The sequence below is a fragment of the Poromitra crassiceps genome (assembly GCF_964638095.1).
Source record: "Poromitra crassiceps genome assembly, chromosome: 1".
In the NCBI taxonomy this organism is placed as follows: domain Eukaryota; kingdom Metazoa; phylum Chordata; class Actinopteri; order Beryciformes; family Melamphaidae; genus Poromitra; species Poromitra crassiceps.
Window position 1 is genome coordinate 117,871,224 of NC_139623.1, and position 19,280 is coordinate 117,890,503.

The window sequence follows — 19,280 nt, forward strand, 5'->3', positions numbered from 1 at the left end:
CCGATGACATCACAGCAGCAAGTATGACATCACCAATGACATCATAGCAACAACTATGACATCACCCATCAGTCTGCTCACCCAGGAAGGATGACATCATTGATGACATCATCACTGATGATGATGTCATCACTGATGACAGAGATCAAAGCGATCAGGTGAGCTGGCGCTGCGCAATTACGCACAGGGGGAGACCACAGCTTCGATGCACAGCGCAGACGAAATATCATCAAAGTTGCCAATTGATTTGTACTGCCGCCACCCACGGCTCATCCAACGGGCGTTTCTGCACTCCTCCAGTTTTAACCTGGAGCCCTCTCCTCACATTAATTATTATCTGGCGACTCATCCAGTGTTCTCCGCAGCGTTTTTGTGCCTCCTACGCATTGTTTGGAGATCAATAGTGTCCAAGCCAGTCCTAGAATGGAGCTCCGTCGGGGCCACATGGCAGCGTGCTCTTCCTCCATGTAAATAGACAGTTTTATTCCCGTTTTCGACCCATATCGTGATTATATGATCCCTAAAGAAACATCAGACTGCCAATCTCCCCCGGGCTATTTACAGCAGTCTTTACAGGGATCCCATTTCCTCATTTCGGGTCAGTGTCACCAACTCTCGTCAAGTCCCGCGAGCCTTTCCTGCCGCTGGCCTGCTGTAGACAAATAAAGTGCCAGTTCTCCAATGCAGATTTGGTCCAGACTGTTGGTAAAAAAGCTTGTTAGCAGCTCAGAAAAATAGACTAGCACAACACCAGATGCTACCCAACTGCAGTTGGGAGCAGCGAAAGCTGGAAAGGTCTATGTCTGTGTGTCTGAGATTCTTGTCAACTAGTGACCTGTAGCTAATGGCCCTAGCTCACACTAGCAGCACTGCTGGCAAAATGAGCCGATGAGCTGATACCGTCTGAACGCTATGACAGAAAATATGAGTGGTTTCGGCACCGTGACTTTTTCAAACCATGGTATACCTTGAAACCGGAAACGTGCACATCCCTAATGTACTACAGTACTTGTCTTGCTGTGTTGTTTTGCTCCCTAGGTGCTGTCTGATATGACCATACTCCAGCGGAGGATCCCCCCTAGCTTCAGAGACCCTGCTAGCGCTCCACTGAGGAAACTCTCTGTTGACCTCATCAAGACTTACAAGCACATCAATGAGGTAGGAGATAGCACACGCACACATATGCACACACACACACACACACACACACACACACACACACACACACACTAGTAGTCAACAGTTTGGACACAGCACATTTTTCTTTATTTTCATTACTTTCCACATTTGATAATAACAGTGAAGACATCAAAGCTATGGAATAACACATTGAATTATGCAGCCTAACAAAAGCATCTTCTATTTGACATTCTTTAAAGTAGCTGCCCTTTGCCTTGATGTATAGGTATCAACTTCACTATGTATATGTGTCTTAAGAAACACATTTGAAGCACTTTAGATCAAAATAGCTTTAAGAAAATGAAAAACAGTCTATTCAACCAGGTGTGTCCAAACGTTTGACTTCTGTGTGTGTCTGTGTCTGTGTGTATGTGTGTGTGTGTGTGTGTGTGTGTGTTATCTAGTTATATATATCTAAGTAGACTTTTTTTTTTCTTATGTTTTCCAATGTTGTTTTGAACTGTAATTGGCCATTGCCTAAATTCTATGTGACCCTGGGACCAAGCAAAACCATAGGTGAAGCATTGTAAAATGTTTGAAATGGTAGGTGTCGACTGGACAGGGACTTTGTTCCTCCCATGTTCTCCTGCTTTCCTCCCACAGTCAGGTGGATTATTAGAGCATGTAACTTGTCCATAGGTATGAATGGGAGTGACAGTGTGTGTGTGTGTGTGTGTGTGTGTTCACCCTGTGATGCCCATAGGAATGAATGGGAGTGACTGTGTGTGTGTGTGTTCACCCTGTGATGCCCATAGGTATGAATGGGAGTGACAGTGTGTGTGTGTGTGTGTGTGTGTGTGTGTGTGTGTGTGTGTGTGTGTGTGTGTGTGTGTGTGTGTGTGTGTGTGTGTGTGTGTGTGTGTGTGTGTGTGTGTGTGTTCACCCTGTGATGCCCATAGGTATGAATGGGAGTGACAGTCTGTGTGTGTTCACCCTGTGATGCCCATAGGTATGAACAGGAGTGACATTCTGTATGTTTTCACCCTGTGATGGACTGGAGACCTGTCCATATATATGAGTCGGAGTGACAGTCTGTCTGTGTGTTCACCGTGTGATGGACTGGAGACCTGTCCATATATATGAATCGGAGTGACAGTCTGTCTGTGTGTGTTCACCCTGTGATGCCCATAGGTATGAATAGGAGTGTGTGTGTGTGTGTGTGTGTGTGTGTGTGTGTGTGTGTGTGTTCACCCTGTGATGCCCATAGGTATGAATAGGAGTGACAGTCTGTCTGTGTGTGTTCACCCTGTGATGCCCATAGGTATGAATAGGAGTGACAGTCTGTGTGTGTGTGTGTGTGTGTGTGTGTGTGTGTGTGTGTGTGTGTGTGTGTGTGTGTGTTCACCCTGTGATGCCCATAGGTATGAATAGGAGTGACAGTCTGTGTGTGTGTGTGTGTGTGTGTGTGTGTGTGTGTGTGTGTGTGTGTGTGTGTGTGTGTGTGTGTGTGTGTGTGTGTGTGTGTGTGTGTGTGTGTGTGTTCACCCTGTGATGCCCATAGGTATGAATAGGAGTGACAGTCTGTGTGTTTTCACCCTGTGATGGACTGGAGACCTGTCCATATATATTAGGGATGCACGATAATTATCGGACCGATAAATTATCGGCCGATATGGCCATTTTGCATTATTATTTATTATTCCGATAATGGCCTTTTTCCGATAAATTATCCAATAATAATCCTGTTTATTTTTTGCCTCAGAAGCTGAGCTTTTTGTTGTCGCACATTCATGACATCACAGCTGCGACGCAAACATGGCTGCTGCCAGTGTGTAGTGTGTTGCTGTTTTTCAGTTTCACAATGATCAGAAAGCTACTGTAATTTGCAATCCATGTCCCACACAGGTTCCGAGAGGAGGGGAAACCTCTAAGCTGGCATTACGTTAAACCAAAGCTGGCGATGATGCAGCGTATATGTTTGTTGTTTGTGTTAGCGAGTTTTGTTAGCATTAGCTCAGTCGTAGCGGGCCTACCCTGCAGGCTCGTCCGCTTGGCAAACAACTGTGACATTTACAGTCTGTGGCTTGTGATCAAACAGCCCCACAAAAACACTTAATACACAGAGCTTGCGTAAACTTATAGAAACTAATGGAAACCCCTTTACCCGAAATGAAACATCCAGGGATTGTGTATTTAACTCCAAAAAACCACTCGCTAACGTTAAGCTAACCGCGCTAGTTAGCGTTAGCTGCGGGACAGAGCCAATAATGAAAACAAAGGAGCAGTCGCGCACATTAGGCTACATAAAAAGCATCAGTCAACATTAGGGATGGGCATCGAATTTCGAATTTTCGAATAATCGTTGTTATTATCAAGGTCGACTTTTATTATTGAAATTCGAAATTCGAAGAAAAAAAAAAAAAAAATTTTTTTTTTTTATTAGTGAAATGTTGCATTGTCTCCCCTGATTCTAAGTATAGTCAAATCGCTTGGTTTGAGCAAGTAAAACAATTTTTATAAGCATTTTAAGCAAGGTTTATGGAAAAATGAATGGCGGATGAAATCCCATGAAGAGGGAGAGGGGGTGACTTTGGCACCCCTTTGGCACTCAGACCTGAGCCTACTAAATATTTAATGAACCACTCATGATTGTCAAAACTGTTTTTTATTTTCGAAAATGTCAATGTCATGTAACATGTTCGTTACTTCAGTGGTGCAATGCTTGTTTGAGCTAAAAATCCACAGCAGAAGCTTTTTATATTAATTAATAAAGCCGTAGACTTAGAATCAGGGGAGACAATGCAACATTTCACAAAAAAAAAAAAAAAAAAAAATTACATTTTTATTTTTATTTTCGAATTTCGAATTAAATTCGAATTTGGCCAGCGAATTTCGAATAGTGTTTTTGCTAGAAATGCCCATCCCTAGTCAACATCACATAGTGCCTTTTCTTTAATCTGCTGGCAGCATTTTTCAGTAAAAAGTGAAACGACACAGATGGTTTATAGTGCCTGGCCCATTCATTGAGCCCAGGTTACAATTCACTGAGAACTGGAACCAATGCAAAATTTGAACAGATCAGTAACATGACAATAAAGTCTAAATTACTATGCCTTTTGTCATTGTGTTTTATCTGCAGACTAAGCAGCTTGGCTTTCCGTCCTATAAAAGCCTTTATTTTTGTATTGACTATAATTGAGTGATACACTTTATTAAAACAATCATATTATATCAGAAGTTTTTTTGTTTTGCTTTCACAGTGATGTTAGTTAGATTTGGTTAGGTCAGAGCTATGCTCACTACATCCATACATCTACCCTAACCCTTTTTTAACCCCAGGTGTGCATAAAATACAGGTTAAAAACAAAAAACTAAAATTATATCTATTTTTATTATAATAATTATCGGTTATATCGTATCGGTTATCGGCCAAGAAGAATATATTTATCGGTTATCGTATCGGCTCTAAAAATCCATATCGTGCATCCCTAATATATATGAATCAGAGTGACAGTCTGTGTGTTCACCCTGTGATGGACTGGAGACCTGTCCATATATATGAATCAGAGTGACAGTCTGTCTGTGTGTTCACCGTGTGATGGACTGGAGACCTGTCCATATATATGAATCAGAGTGACAGTCTGTCTGTGTGTTCACCGTGTGATGGACTGGAGACCTGTCCATATATATGAATCAGAGTGACAGTCTGTCTGTGTGTTCACCGTGTGATGGACTGGAGACCTGTCCATATATATGAATCAGAGTGACAGTCTGTCTGTGTGTTCACCGTGTGATGGACTGGAGACCTGTCCATATATATGAATCAGAGTGACAGTCTGTCTGTGTGTTCACCCTGTGATGGACTGGAGACCTGTCCATATATATGAATCAGAGTGACAGTCTGTCTGTGTGTTCACCGTGTGATGGACTGGAGACCTGTCCATATATATGAATCAGAGTGACAGTCTGTCTGTGTGTTCACCCTGTGATGGACTGGAGACCTGTCCATATATATGAATCAGAGTGACAGTCTGTGTGTTCACCGTGTGATGGACTGGAGACCTGTCCATATATATGAATCAGAGTGACAGTCTGTCTGTGTGTTCACCCTGTGATGGACTGGAGACCTGTCCATATATATGAATCAGAGTGACAGTCTGTCTGTGTGTTCACCCTGTGATGGACTGGAGACCTGTCCATATATATGAATCAGAGTGACAGTCTGTCTGTGTGTTCACCGTGTGATGGACTGGAGACCTGTCCATATATATGAATCAGAGTGACAGTCTGTGTGTTCACCCTGTGATGGACTGGAGACCTGTCCATATATATGAATCAGAGTGACAGTCTGTCTGTGTGTTCACCCTGTGATGGACTGGAGACCTGTCCAGGGTGTCTCAATGTCTGCTGAGATCCAACTCTAGCTAGACAGGGCCCTGAAGAGGAATGAAGAAAAATTTACCAACTAGTGTTGGGTGATTTGAGGTCCATTCTGTTTCTATTTGTAGCAGAGTTCAGGACCTAACATGGTTACCTAAAGATACTCACCTGTGTTCACTCATAGGTGTACTATACTAAGAAGAAGCGGCGGGCGCAGCAGGTCCCTCCAGAGGACAGCAGCACCAAGAAGGAGAGAAAAGTCTACAACGATGGCTACGATGACGACAACTATGACTACATCGTCAAGAATGGAGAGAAGTGGCTGGACCGCTATGAGATAGACTCGCTCATCGGGAAGGGCTCCTTCGGACAGGTGAGGCCAGGAGTAGAGGGCTCCAAGAAGGGGGAGAGGCCGTTTTTAAATCTCACCCCAACTCCCGCCACTCCTCCATTCACAACTCTGTAACCTGGCAACGGTCAATCCAGACACACATGCGCCTTCACGGGACTGAACAAATAAATACTAGAGCTGCCTGTCTATCAAATTTACCCCGCGGTCATATTTTATCATGAAACTGGTCTCATTATTATTCATGATTGTGTTATTCTCAGGGAAATACAGAATCACCATATTGACTCATTAAGGAATAATGATATCCTGTATCTCAGCTAATAACTGTGGGTGTGTGTATTGCGATTTCCTGGTAATATATATATACTGTATATAGAAGATACTCTTGCAATGCCATTTCAGATGAACTTGAAGCTGTCTATCTCCATGGAATGAGATTGTATAAAAATTAAACCAACCTCATATTGCCCCGCATCCACATAGCATCAAACAACAGAGTGGCTTATTAGACTCTGTGTTGTTTGTTTAACAAACTGCCTTATTTAAAATGATTTTTGTTGGAGTTATTGCAGTAAAGATTAAATTGAGGGGAAAAGCACACTATATATTTTTTATTTCTGCCTAGGCATTTTTATGCCTCCGCCGGCGATAGCCAGGCCGGAGGCATTATAGATCCGGGTTGTCCGTCCAAGGATGATCTGATTAGATTTTGGTGGTCAAAGGTCAAGGTCACTGTGACCTCTCAAACACCATTTTCCAGCTTGTTAACGCGATATCTCAGGAATGCCTTGACGGAATTTCATCAAATTTGCCTCAAACATCGACTTGGACTCAAGGATGAACTGATTAGATTTTGGTGGTCAAAGGCCAAGGTCACTGTGACCTCTCGAACGCCATTTTCAAGCTTGTTAGCGCAACATCTCAGAAATGCCTTGACGGAGTTTCATCAAATTTGTCTCAAACATTGACTTGGACTCAAGGATGAACTGATTAGATTTTCGTGGTCAAGGTCACTGTGACCTCACGAATGCCATTCCCAAGTTTGTTAAAGCGATATCTCAAGAACGGCTTGATGGAATTTCTGCCAATTTGGCTCAAACGTCGACTTGGGCGCAAGGATGAAAGGATTACATTTTGGTGATCAAAGGTCAAGGTCACTGTGACCTCTCCAACGCCATTTTCAAGCTTGTTAACGCCATATCTCAGGAATGCCTTGAGGGAATTTCATCAAATTTGCCTCAAACATTAACTTGGCCTCAAGGATGAACTGATTACATTTTGGTGGTCAAACTTCAAGGTCACTGTGACCTCACGAACTCCATTCTCAAGTTGGTTAACACAATATCTCAAGAACGGCTTGATATAATTTCTTCTGATTTGGCTCAAACATTGACTTGGACGCAAGGATGAACTGATTCCATTTTGGTTATCAAAGGTCAAGGTCACTGTGACCTCTCGAATGTCATTTTCAAGCTTATTAACGCGATATCTCAGGAATGTCTTGATGGAATTTCTTCGAATTTGCCTCAAACGTCCACTTGGACTCAAGGATGAACTGATTACATTTTGGTGGTCAAAGTTCAAGGTCACTGTGACCTCACACACCCAATTTCCAAGCTCTAACCCAACATCTCAGGAGCGCCTTGACGGAATTTCTTCCAATTTGCCTCAAATGGCGATTTGGACTCGAGAATGAACTAATGGCGGAGGCATAAGTCCACGTTGCGGTCATTCTAGTTTTTATTAAAAAATAGCGATTAATCAATAATGTTATAGGGTTAGGGTTAACCCTAACCCTAACCCTAATGTTAATAATGTTAATTTTCCCCATGATCGATTATGGACATTTCTTCAAATGCCCATCCCTACTACCTAAGAATGAATACAAAACCATGGAAAAATGTGAATCGGAGTAACCACGATAGGTTTCTGGGTTTGCCGTTTTCTTGTAACCTGACACTGCCATATGGTTTGTTTTCACATAACCATCTGGGAACGAGTCACTCATGAAACCATTTCAAAGGGCAGGCACTTTCAAAATATATCTGGCAGGTGATTGGATGAACCATCTGTCTATCACGGCCTCACTTCTCGCTGTCGTTAAACCTAAAGCCCACCCAGAGCTGCCTCATAGGATTGGTTTAAACCACTGATGGTTCAGATTCAAACCAATAGATTGGAGCATGGCAAGATGGATTTGTCATGTGTGATCTCATTATCTCGCACAAATCCATCTGCCTCGCAAAGTGAGTTCAGTTCAGTTAGTCAGTTATGTTTAAAGCCCCTTATCACACATTGACGAGCATGTCTCAAAGGGCTTTACATAGCATCGTCACAGTATAATCATACATCTACACATCAACTATTCAACTGGCGGCCCGCGGGCCGGATACGGCCCGTTTGAATTTTGATCCGGCCCGCCAGAGTTTGATATAAAAAAATTAATAAAAAAAAAGAATTTGGGTGGGGGACAAATATCTATGACTGGCCCGGGAGAAGCTTTTTTATTTCCTTTTTCCTTTTTTGTTACATTACAGTGTTTGATTTTCATCATAATCTGGTTTTCCATAATAATAATAATAAGGTCAGTGTTTATGCCTGTGTTGCTGTCTGTTGTAGTGTAAAACGACTAAAGGGAGAGCAGGTGGTTACATGAAAGTGAGTGAGAAAAGGAGAAGATACTGAATAATGACATCACAACAGTATAATCCTAATGTTAATTTAAAATTAAATATTCTTCTAAATATGGATAAAAGTCCAAAAAACATCACATTTTCTTCGAGATTCCATTCCTTACAGCACCCCCTATTTAATAATAGTTCCAGCACGGCTGCGAAAATGTGGTGGCGGGTTGTGTCAAGTGTACATATGGCTTGGGGTCCGGCCCCCGCCCCCTTAGGTTTCTGACAATGTGGCCCCCTGAACAATTTAGTTGAATAGCCCTGAAGTACATCATATACATTACATAGTACACATTTTACTAGATTATACATTGCGATACTACACAAACACAGCGTATCTTTAGACTGTGGAGGGAAACCGGAGCACCCAGAGGAAAATCAATCAAATCAAACCCACGCAAACACGGGGAGAACATGGGAACTCCACACAGAAAGGACCCGGGTAGAGATTTGAACCCACAACCTTCTTGCTGTGAGGCAACAGTGCTAACCACTCTGCCACTGTACCGCTTGACCACATGAAAACTCCACCATAAGCCGGAGCGGATACTCGTGAAGAAAATGAAAAACTACAAATATGTTTAGTTAGTTAGTTTATTTTGTCCTTTCGGAAAATTGTTTTGCATCTGTAGCAGTCAGACAAGATACAGTACAGACAAGATGCAGTACAGTACAATACAATACAATGCAAACAGTTATGACAGATACAGCAAATATTTCATCACAAAGTGCTTCACACCAACCCTAGTGATGCTCGTCCGTCTGTTTGTCCCTACAGGTGGTGAAGGCCTACGACCACCATGAGCAGGAATGGGTGGCCATTAAGATCATCAAGAACAAGAAGGCCTTTCTAAACCAGGCACAGATTGAGCTCCGCCTGCTAGAGCTCATGAACAAGCACGACACTGAGATGAAATATTATATAGGTAAGCTCTCTATACTGCAACACAGACATACTGAGGGGGAATATTGCTCTCTCTTCTTAAGCTTACTGTTAATATAGGCCAGCAACCTACTTCTTTCTAACAGCCTGGTAAAAACCATCCTGATAACATGACCTCAGATTGTGTTTCGCTCTACATAGAGTATACATCAGTCTGGACTTCCAGCCGGCCACAGCAATTTCAGTGGGCGGGAGTACTTGCCTTGACAAACAACTCTTTCAGCCAATCATTCGCCAAAAAAAATATCTTTTCCATGGAGAAACTCCACTCATGCATACTCTTGTTGTTTAATTGAGTCTATCTCTGCAATAACTGCACTTATGGCTGTGTTTACTCAACCAATGTTAATGTTACCACTCGCTTCGGGAGACGCCATTATTGTTTTGCCAGAGGTGGCCCTGATTGGCCGGGTTACATCATCAGCTACAATGCAGTCCCTGATTGACCGGGTTACATCATCAGCTACAACGCAGTCCCTGATTCGCCGGGTCACGTCATCAGCTACAACGCAGTCCCTGATTGGCCGGGTTACGTCATCAGCTACAATGCAGTCCCTGATTGGCCGGGTTACATCATCAGCTACAACGCAGTCCCTGATTGGCCCGGGTTATGTCATCAGCTACAATGCAGTCCCTGATTGGCCCGGGTTACGTCATCAGCTACAATGCAGTCCCTGATTGGCCCCGTTTACATCATCAGCTACAACGCAGTCCCTGATTGCTGCCATTTTGGCCAGGTCTTGCTCGAAAAAGAGATCATTGATCTCAAGTGACTACCTGGTGAAATAAAGGTGAAATAAATAAATTGGCCTGGTGGCATTGTAATTTCAGGAAATCGCTAGGGGCGGGTCGAAGTCCAGACAATGATTTTTACCAGGCTACTTCTAACACACACACACACTCTTAAGGCCCAATTATACTCTATGTTAAAGATGGAGACAGAGATGGACAGAGCCTTCTGTCGGTACTCTGCGTTCATTTCGTGCATTTTCTGTCCGTCCTCTGAAAGCTTACGGATACGCATGAAACGCAGCCAAACCACACATACACTCATGCATTTGACTCTCTGCTGCCCACTGGTGAATGTATTGCTTAACATGATACCAACGTGAAAGACGCATGGAAGTATGTGGGCAGTGACGATTACACCGTTTGAAAAGGACGCATTTATTTTCGTATGAAAATGGAGTATAAATGAGCCATTACTCTGCTACACCCCTGATTTGTTGCTTGCATGGCTCTTAGCCAGAGATCCAGTGTGAAGCTGGTTTGAAGGGATCAGGAAAAAGTAAGATACAAAATAAGATTCAGGATTCCCACAGTTTACGGAATTCCTGGAATATCATGTCAGGGATTTCTTTTTATTGTTATAAATTATCTGCAGAAGTCGGGGGCGGAGGGGGGGAGGTTTTACAAATGAATATGAGCAGGATGTGATTTCCAAGTTGTATCACACACTGAGTTTTCAGCCCAAATAAATATTGTGGAAGCAAGGCTATATATCTTCTTATTATAATTTGACAAGCATGTGTGTGTTAGCAGAATTTTACGTTTACGTAAAATTACGTTTTACGTGTGAGCACCCTGATGGAGCCGGATTTTTTAATTAGGTGATTGCCCTGATTAGCTAATAATGTGATGTGATGTGACAGTGATGTCATCTTTCTGAGAAGTGATGATGTCATCAGTGATGTCATCAGTGATGATGTCATCAGTGATGTCATCCTTCCTGGCTGAGGCTATAAGTTCGGTGATGATGTCATCAGTCTGAGGCACGGGTGACCTGACAGAGCCGGATTTTTTAATTAGGTGATTGCCCCAAGTACTTAACGATGTGATGTCATCAGTGATGAGGTGTTTGCCCTAATTACCTAATGATGTTATATGCCATGAGTCTCACATTGTGGCTAAGTACGTTAGCTAGGAGAGCTACGTAATGTTTAGCCTCAACGCGGCCCCTATATCCACTACAAGATCGGCTAAATGGCTGCATGCGATATACACGTTATCAATCACAATAAAACTGTACCCACCTCTGAGACAATGTTGTTATCCAATATTTGGGTGCCATGGCGCACAATTGCTTAACTTCGCATCACTGATGACGTCAGTGAGGGATCAGTAGTGAGGTAGAGTCCGCACATTGACTGATGATGTCATAGACACTGACATAATCAGTGACATCACAATTGCTCGAGTGACCATCACTGATAGGGATGGGTATCATACTACTATTCTTATCGATACTGCTTATCGATCCGGTACTTTAACGGTACTCTTATCGGTACTTTTTGTTATTTTTAAGAGAGAGAAAAAAATGGGGCTGGTTGTTGTCGGTTCTTTTCATTATTTTTAAGGGGAGAAAAAAAAAGTTGCAAAAATGTTAATGGGTGCGTTTTCATTATTAATTTTAATATCCAACATTACATAATAATTTACATCTCCTACCACTGATACCAACATTCAGCTAGAGAAAGCATAAATAAAGCGCGACAGTATCTGTCTGCTGCGCTTGCCCCCAAATCACTAAATCCCCCCCTGCTCTGGAAGTAACATTTATTTAGGACAACTGAGAGATGATGCTCCGACGATTTATTTCAGACTGGGTTTGTGATGATTAACACACCCAGAGCTGGATAATGTTTACTACTCTCGTCTTAATCATCCATGTTCACATAGTCCTACCTGATGACGAGGTGGGTCCGTTTACCACAAGCGGGTCATTATTGACAGATGATGAAGTCGTGTGAGGTAGCTTGTCGAAAACTGTGCATTTCTCTGTTTGTACCTATTTGATGCACTTCCTCTTTGGCGAAGTGTTTAGACAAATTGCTCGTGTTTCCACCGTTGCTAGTGAACGATTTATCGCACTTATGACAACGTGAATTGTCAGCATCAACTCGAGTGAAGTACAACCAGACTTTTGATCGCTCCGTTCTTTCTTAACGTGTTGCTTGCCTTCCCTAATCAGTGTGTGTAGTGTGTGCATGTGTGTGTGCTGCCCGCCCCGCCCCTCTCAGTCAGGCTCGGCTCCTCGCTGACTGCCTGTCTCTCCTCTGAGAGAGAGAGAAAGCAACACGGAAAAGAAAAGAGGATCTCTTTTCTCGTTCGGAAATCGCAAAAAACACATCATAGGCATGTCTTACACATCATAGGCATGTCTTACGGAGTTGGTGCGATAAATGTGCAAAACAACGTTTATGTAGCAACAAATAAATAGGAAATACATTTTCTTAATTTCTCCAGTACCGATAAGACGTGAAAGCTTATTGATCCTCCGGTATCTCGAAATCCGGCCCCGGGGCCCGTTTGGTACCGGGTCTACCCATCCCTAATCACTGATGATATCTAGTGCTCAAGTGACATTACTGGTGATGTCATAGACATTGTGACATCATTACTGACCAAAATCATCACAAATCTCACAATGTGTGACCAAAATCGCAGAAAGACAGACAGAGCCTACTTACTCAATCTTATATACTAGGGATCTTGTGCGCTATGCACGCTCGTTTGCTAGGCTCGCCCGTCCTGCAGCTCGCATTCGCTGCACGGCTTTGCCCGCACCAGCATCACTGATGATGTCAGATTCATGACATCACTGATGATGTCACAGTGGGATTTCAACAGTGGGATTTATGAGGGATTATGACATCACTGATGATGTCACAGTGGGATTTATGACATCACTGATGATGTCACAGTGGGCTTTATGACATCACAGTGGGACAATCACAGTGGGACAGAGAAACAAACAGACAGACAGAGCCCTAGCTCCCATTTATATACTGATGATGATGATGATGGTGTGTGATGATGATGATGATATTGCTGTTGTTTTACAAAATGTGGCTATTATTATATGATGAAGTAAAAATGTATTACATTTTGTCATTACATAATGCGTTGTTAGTAGGGCTGTGCCGATTCACTTATCTCCCGATTCGATACTATCACGATACTTTGGTGCCGATTCGATATATATTGCGATTCACGATTATTGCGATTCTACGATTATTGCGATTCGATATTACGATTTATTGCGATTTTTGTTTATTTTTTTCTTTTATTTTTTCAGTTTGTTTGCTTTTTTACACTAGATTAGAACATGGGAAAAGTTGAATCATACACTAGAGACTGTATATTATATATCATGAGTAGGGCTGGGCGATATAGTTAAAAACAGGGGCGGACTGGGATCATAATTCAGGCCGGGCATTAGATACCAAGCAGGCCAGGCCGATATGGGCCAACGCGCGTGAAATTTGGGCCGTTTGAAGCCAGATTTGGGTCCAATTTTACAATGAGATGCACCCACTTTAACCCTGAAGTGTAATTATTACTTCAGACTAACTAATAAAGTAATAAAACCACTAGTAAACCAGTAGGCGGCGCCTGGCCTGCTGTTCAGTGAGTGGCCTGACTGCAAGCACCCAAAAAATTTTTTTTTTTTTTTTTTTTTTTTTTTTTTTTTTTTTTTTTTTTTTAATTTGCGATTATCGATTCTGGAATAAAAGATCGATCCAAAAAATCGTGACATTAAAAATCGCGATACTTAGGTGAATCGATTTTTTCCCCCACCCCTAGTTGTTAGCATAGAAGACATCTAAAAAATATGGACAGAGTCAGCGTGATGTCACCCATTGGATTATGGACTCCCGTTTTGAAGCCTAGCGTCGCCATCTTGGGTGTCCTTGTGCTGCTCACGCGGCACGGCATAAGACGAGCCGCAGCTCCACCTTTTATTGGTCCGTGATCGGCAAGCTGCAAGATCACTGGACAGGCGGCCTGTCAATCACACCCAAAACAGTCTTTTCTATCGTCTATTTTACTCTAAATGGTTGAATTCTATAAGAAAGTCACCCCTCCCCCCATACATTTGTTATAAAAGGTGAAATTAGCTATAATCAACCAAAACCATGTTTTGAACCAGGCTGTAAACATGCTTAATCCTGTTTTAAAGATGCTTATTTTAACATGGGGTGAATAGGGAACAACTTTTGGAGCCAGCCTCAAGTGGCCATTCAAGGAACTACGGCTCTCAGTATCAATTCCGTGGCTTCCTCTGTCAAAGCCTGAGCTAGCCCACAGATTGTAACATAGCAGAATTCAGAATACTGTCAAAAATTACATTTTTGAGATACAATTGATAAATTGTATATACTATACTGTACTGTGTCTTAGGCTTATTATCAATAACACTGAGTAGTCCAACACACTGGCCTGGTTTGACTCACTGCACTTTCTTTCTCTCTTCCCCCCCCCCCCTTCCCTTCCGGTGTCCCTCTCACCTGTTCTCTGTGTGTAGTCCACCTGAAGCGTCACTTTATGTTCAGGAACCATCTGTGTTTGGTGTTTGAGTTGTTGAGTTACAACCTGTATGATCTGCTGAGGAACACCAACTTCAGAGGAGTCTCCCTCAACCTCACCAGGAAATTCGCACAGCAGCTCTGCACAGGTGAGGGCACGCACGATAACCTCCAACTCCAACAACGGGCCGTTCGCCATGTACATCCATAATAATACTAACGGCAGGGTTTTTCCTGCATAGTAGGGCCGTACGATTTAGCCTAAAAATAAAATCTCGGATTTTTTTTTATCTCAAAATTCAATTTTCGATTTCGATTTGATTTTTTCTGCATTATACTTCTCTAACCATTTGTTTCCCTGCAGAGCTCAAATTTTTTTTTTCTCATATGTGACAATTTATGCTTTTACTCTGAAGGCAGAACAACCCAACTTCCTGTTTTAGCTTGGTGCTGCTATGCCTAACTTCCACGCTGTTGCTTGCTAACCTGCAGTCACTTGACACTGGTATGCGGGGAACTGCGATAGCAGCAGTAGGAGGAAATTCAGAAAGACAGGGTGAGTCAGGCGGAGGTGTAACGTTACAGCCAGAAGCAAAAGCTGTAAGCTACTCGGTGGCTTCACGTGTTGTTTTGTTATTTTTCCTAAAGGCAACATTTCCCGTCCGGTGATAACGTCTGTGTGCGTATGTGTATCGTGGCTCTCGTTATCTTGTGTACAGTGTTGGGCAAGTTACTCTGGAAAAGCAATTTGTTACTGATTACTGATTACTCCTTAAAAAAGTAATAAAAGTGACTTTACTTATTACTTTTTCAAAAAGTAACTAGTTACGTTACTAGTTACTTCTTCTTTTTTTACCCAAAACACCTTGCACTTAAGTTGTTACATGTCTAGCATGTCACTGTATATATGGTTAAAAGAAACGCCAACAGCATTTTACTTTGAAATTCAGTTAGAAGAGGAAGTGGTGTGTTAAGCCTGGCTAGCTTGACACAGGAAAAGATGTGAAATGAGACAGTCAGACAGATAACGTGAGTGTAAAGAAAGATGCTGTTACTGTCGGAGTGGTAATAAATCAACAACCTCAATGCAAACGTTTCAAGCGTCGTTGCTGTAAGAAAAGTGATGTTGATCTAGTGGATCTGTTAATCCAGTGAACTGTTACACCCATATAGCTCCTGTTGTTAGCTGTCCAGATGTCAGCTGTAGTGGAAATAAAGGTCTACCTCACCCAGCATCGCCTTCAACTTAGCCTCCATCCCCGCATATTCTCTCTCGAGGTAGCCAGCAAACGTCTTTCTCTGTGTGGCAGCTTGACATTGTTCTTCGTGGGTATTTTCTCTATGATGCATCGATATGAGGGCGAGTCAACAGTGGAAATAGGTAGCATCTGCCGTAAATGGAGAAGGACTTAAGAAGCTCATCGCCGTATACCAGACGTAGTATCTTTCGCGGTTGAAAACGTTTTGCTGCTCGCACATAGTTTACAAAGGACAATAATGTTCTTTGCATCTTTGACCGAGACAAACTCAAAATAATGGCATGAATACCTCCAGCTTTTGAACGCGTATTTCTCTTCTCCTGGCTTCAGCCTCCCATCATGCTGCTTCGGTTTGTTTTGAAGTAACCACGCTCTGACCTGTCGCGCCGATACGTCATGACGTATGTGTCGCGCACACATACGTCATCATGACGTATGTGTGCGCGACAGGTCTACCTGAGACCGTGAGGATTACTTTTCCTTTTCTTCTCTTTTTACATAGAAAACATTGCATTCTGGCGGGCAATGATCTAACGCAGTAACGCAGCGTTACTTGGATTAGTAACTGTAATATAATTACTGTTTTGTAAATTGTAACGCCTTATATTACTTCGTTACTGAAAAAGTAACTAATTACAGTAACGCGTTACTAAGTACTAAGTAACGCGTTACCGCCCAACACTGCTTGTGTACCCCGCAGCGCAACACGCTGCTCGCACTCTGTGTGCTTTTTTGGAGGTGTTGAAATAAGTTAGTTGCGCTGCTGTCTTTAGTAGCCACTAGCCACGGCCTTCTGAGAGACTTTACAGCGGGAAGAAGGAACAAGGAAGTTTTTTTTTTTTGCAGTTTTTAAACATAGTCCTAACTAATTAATTTGATTACGATTCAAAACCGATTTATCGCGCAGCCCTACTGCATAGAGGAATCTTTCGCACCCCCAAAGAGGTGTTAGCCACCCCCCAAAGGCCTGATATATTTGAGTTCAGGACAACCCTGACTGCCTACTACATGTAACTCAAAATCAAGCATTTCTACTGTATCAATTTAGAGAATTCCAAAGTTAAAGTTTCACATTTGTACGTTGAAATGACTGAAACTTGAGGCGCTGTGAAAACATCATTGCTCTATAATTTCTGACAATGACTGATATATTTATTATATATATATAATATATATATTATTATTATTATGTGTTCAGGATAACCCTGACTATATTAAGCCAAAAGTCAAATGTCGGGTCATGCTTACCGACTTGCGTAGGCCAAGGCAAATTCTGAGCCAGCAAAAACCCTGCTAACAGTACTAATAATGACTGTTTCTGTCTGTAGCGTTATTATTCCTGGCCACCCCAGAGCTGTCAATCATCCACTGCGATCTAAAGCCAGAGAACATCTTGCTGTGTAACCCCAAGAGATCCGCCATCAAGATAGTCGACTTTGGATCCTCCTGCCAGCTCGGACAAAGGGTGAGCAATGCGCGCGCACAAAACACACTGGAACACATCCGCACACATACACAAACAAACGCACAAATACATCTGAAAAGTCTTCCCTCTAAAGCTCGGTTCATTTGAAATAAGTGTGAATAATTCCTGTTGTACATAATGAGTTACTCTATGAAACTGTAAAACTATTAAACTTTTTGTTTGTTTTTAATTGTGTACGGTGTCCTTGAGTGTTTTGAGAGCTGGTTATGAAAGAAATGTATTACTATTACTATTATTATTAATATTATTATTGTTGTGTTTTGAGAGGTGGTTATAAATTAAATGTATTATTATTGTTGTTGTTATTTATTATTATATGTAATTTTAATGTTATTAGTATGCATATTATTAGTAGTAATATTGTTGTTGATATTGTAATTAAAGTTCCCTTCTTATTTGTCAGGGTTATTTTTCAATCACATCTACACTGAATTTGTTATTTTAATCCAGATTTTTAGTGAATGTCTTCGGCCAAAACATTTGATATATCAGAAAAAAGAAGGCAGTTCAAACTAAATCCAACATGTATGTGAAAGGTAAATGTGGCGAAAGCATGAATGAGTCCTAGTAGCGGATAATGTGGCTGAATGGTAATATCTGTCAGACTGCTGCTACCTCCCTCAAGCATCTGAATAAAAAAGGGTTGAGCACCTCACAGTGGCCAGCTGCCGAAACAGCAGCGGAACACCCCAACGTTCCTTCTCAAATGTTAGCCAGTAGACTGGATGTGAGAAGATGTGAAGAAAAGCTATAGAATGTAATGAGACTAAACTAACTTCTCCTCCTCTCGCTGTCCAGATCTACCAGTACATCCAGAGCAGGTTCTACCGTTCTCCGGAGGTTTTGTTAGGGATGCCGTATGACCTGGCCATCGACATGTGGTCTCTGGGCTGCATCCTGGTGGAGATGCATACTGGAGAGCCTCTCTTCAGCGGATCCAATGAGGTATAAATCAAATGCACCGTGCTCTATCAAATATTCTCCAATGATACATCAAAGGGTGTATTCACACCTATCTCGTTTGGAGCAGTTGTTCCGAATCAGAGAGCGTTTTCCCCCTTGGTGCGGTTCGTTTGGGGGAGTGTGAACACAGCAATCGCACTCGGATGCGGGACAAAACAAGCGAACCGAGATCGCCAAGAAAGGGTGGTCTCGGTCCGCTTTAAACAAACTCTGGTGCGGTTCGTTTGGGGTGAGAATGAGATCTGACCTCGATCCGACACAACTGCAGGAAACAGTGTGCATTTTTTAATAAAACAGCTGCCGTAGTCAGCTGCGCTGTGTGTAATGGCCTGAAGAACCAGCATTTTTATCGTTTAAAAACATCTTCATTCAGATCCTGTTTTGGCGACTTGTGAAACTAGCGTTTGCATGGATAAACTTTGGGGGATTTTTGCATCATCACATCAGCAGTTTGAACTCGATCAACTTATCTGGTCCCCATTAAATAAATGAAAACAAGTCGTGGTAATCAGAGCCAGCCTTCTTTGTGATAAGAGTGTCTGGTTCAATCAGACTGATTGCATGTCTTCCTCGAAATGTCCGTAGGCTATTATTAAATTATTTATTCATATTTTATTCCTGACAGGACAGGTGTTCATATGCGTAATCCTCTGAAGTCTCCATGATAGTAATAGCAGAAGTTGCGATGGTCTTTGATCTTCTATCTCCAAATTCCCGATAGATAGCCTAAATAAATACATACTTACATAGGCTACATAAATAAATAAATAACTAGCTCCCTCTTTCTT

The 19,280-nt window shown here is 42.2% G+C and overlaps 1 protein-coding gene across 2 annotated transcripts in view; it reads left to right on the plus strand.

Annotated features, from left to right (window-relative positions):
* The window catches only part of dyrk1b (dual-specificity tyrosine-(Y)-phosphorylation regulated kinase 1B), a 149,402-nt gene that overhangs the window by 111,188 nt on the left and 18,934 nt on the right, over positions 1–19,280 (plus strand). For both annotated transcript variants that reach the window (XM_083637160.1, XM_083637159.1), the window contains exons 3-8: positions 1,039–1,158; positions 5,684–5,872; positions 9,311–9,458; positions 14,784–14,933; positions 17,372–17,508; positions 18,328–18,474. In XM_083637160.1, the coding sequence (XP_083493286.1) occupies positions 1,039–1,158; positions 5,684–5,872; positions 9,311–9,458; positions 14,784–14,933; positions 17,372–17,508; positions 18,328–18,474 (891 nt within the window). The remainder of the gene's footprint in view (positions 1–1,038; positions 1,159–5,683; positions 5,873–9,310; positions 9,459–14,783; positions 14,934–17,371; positions 17,509–18,327; positions 18,475–19,280) is intronic.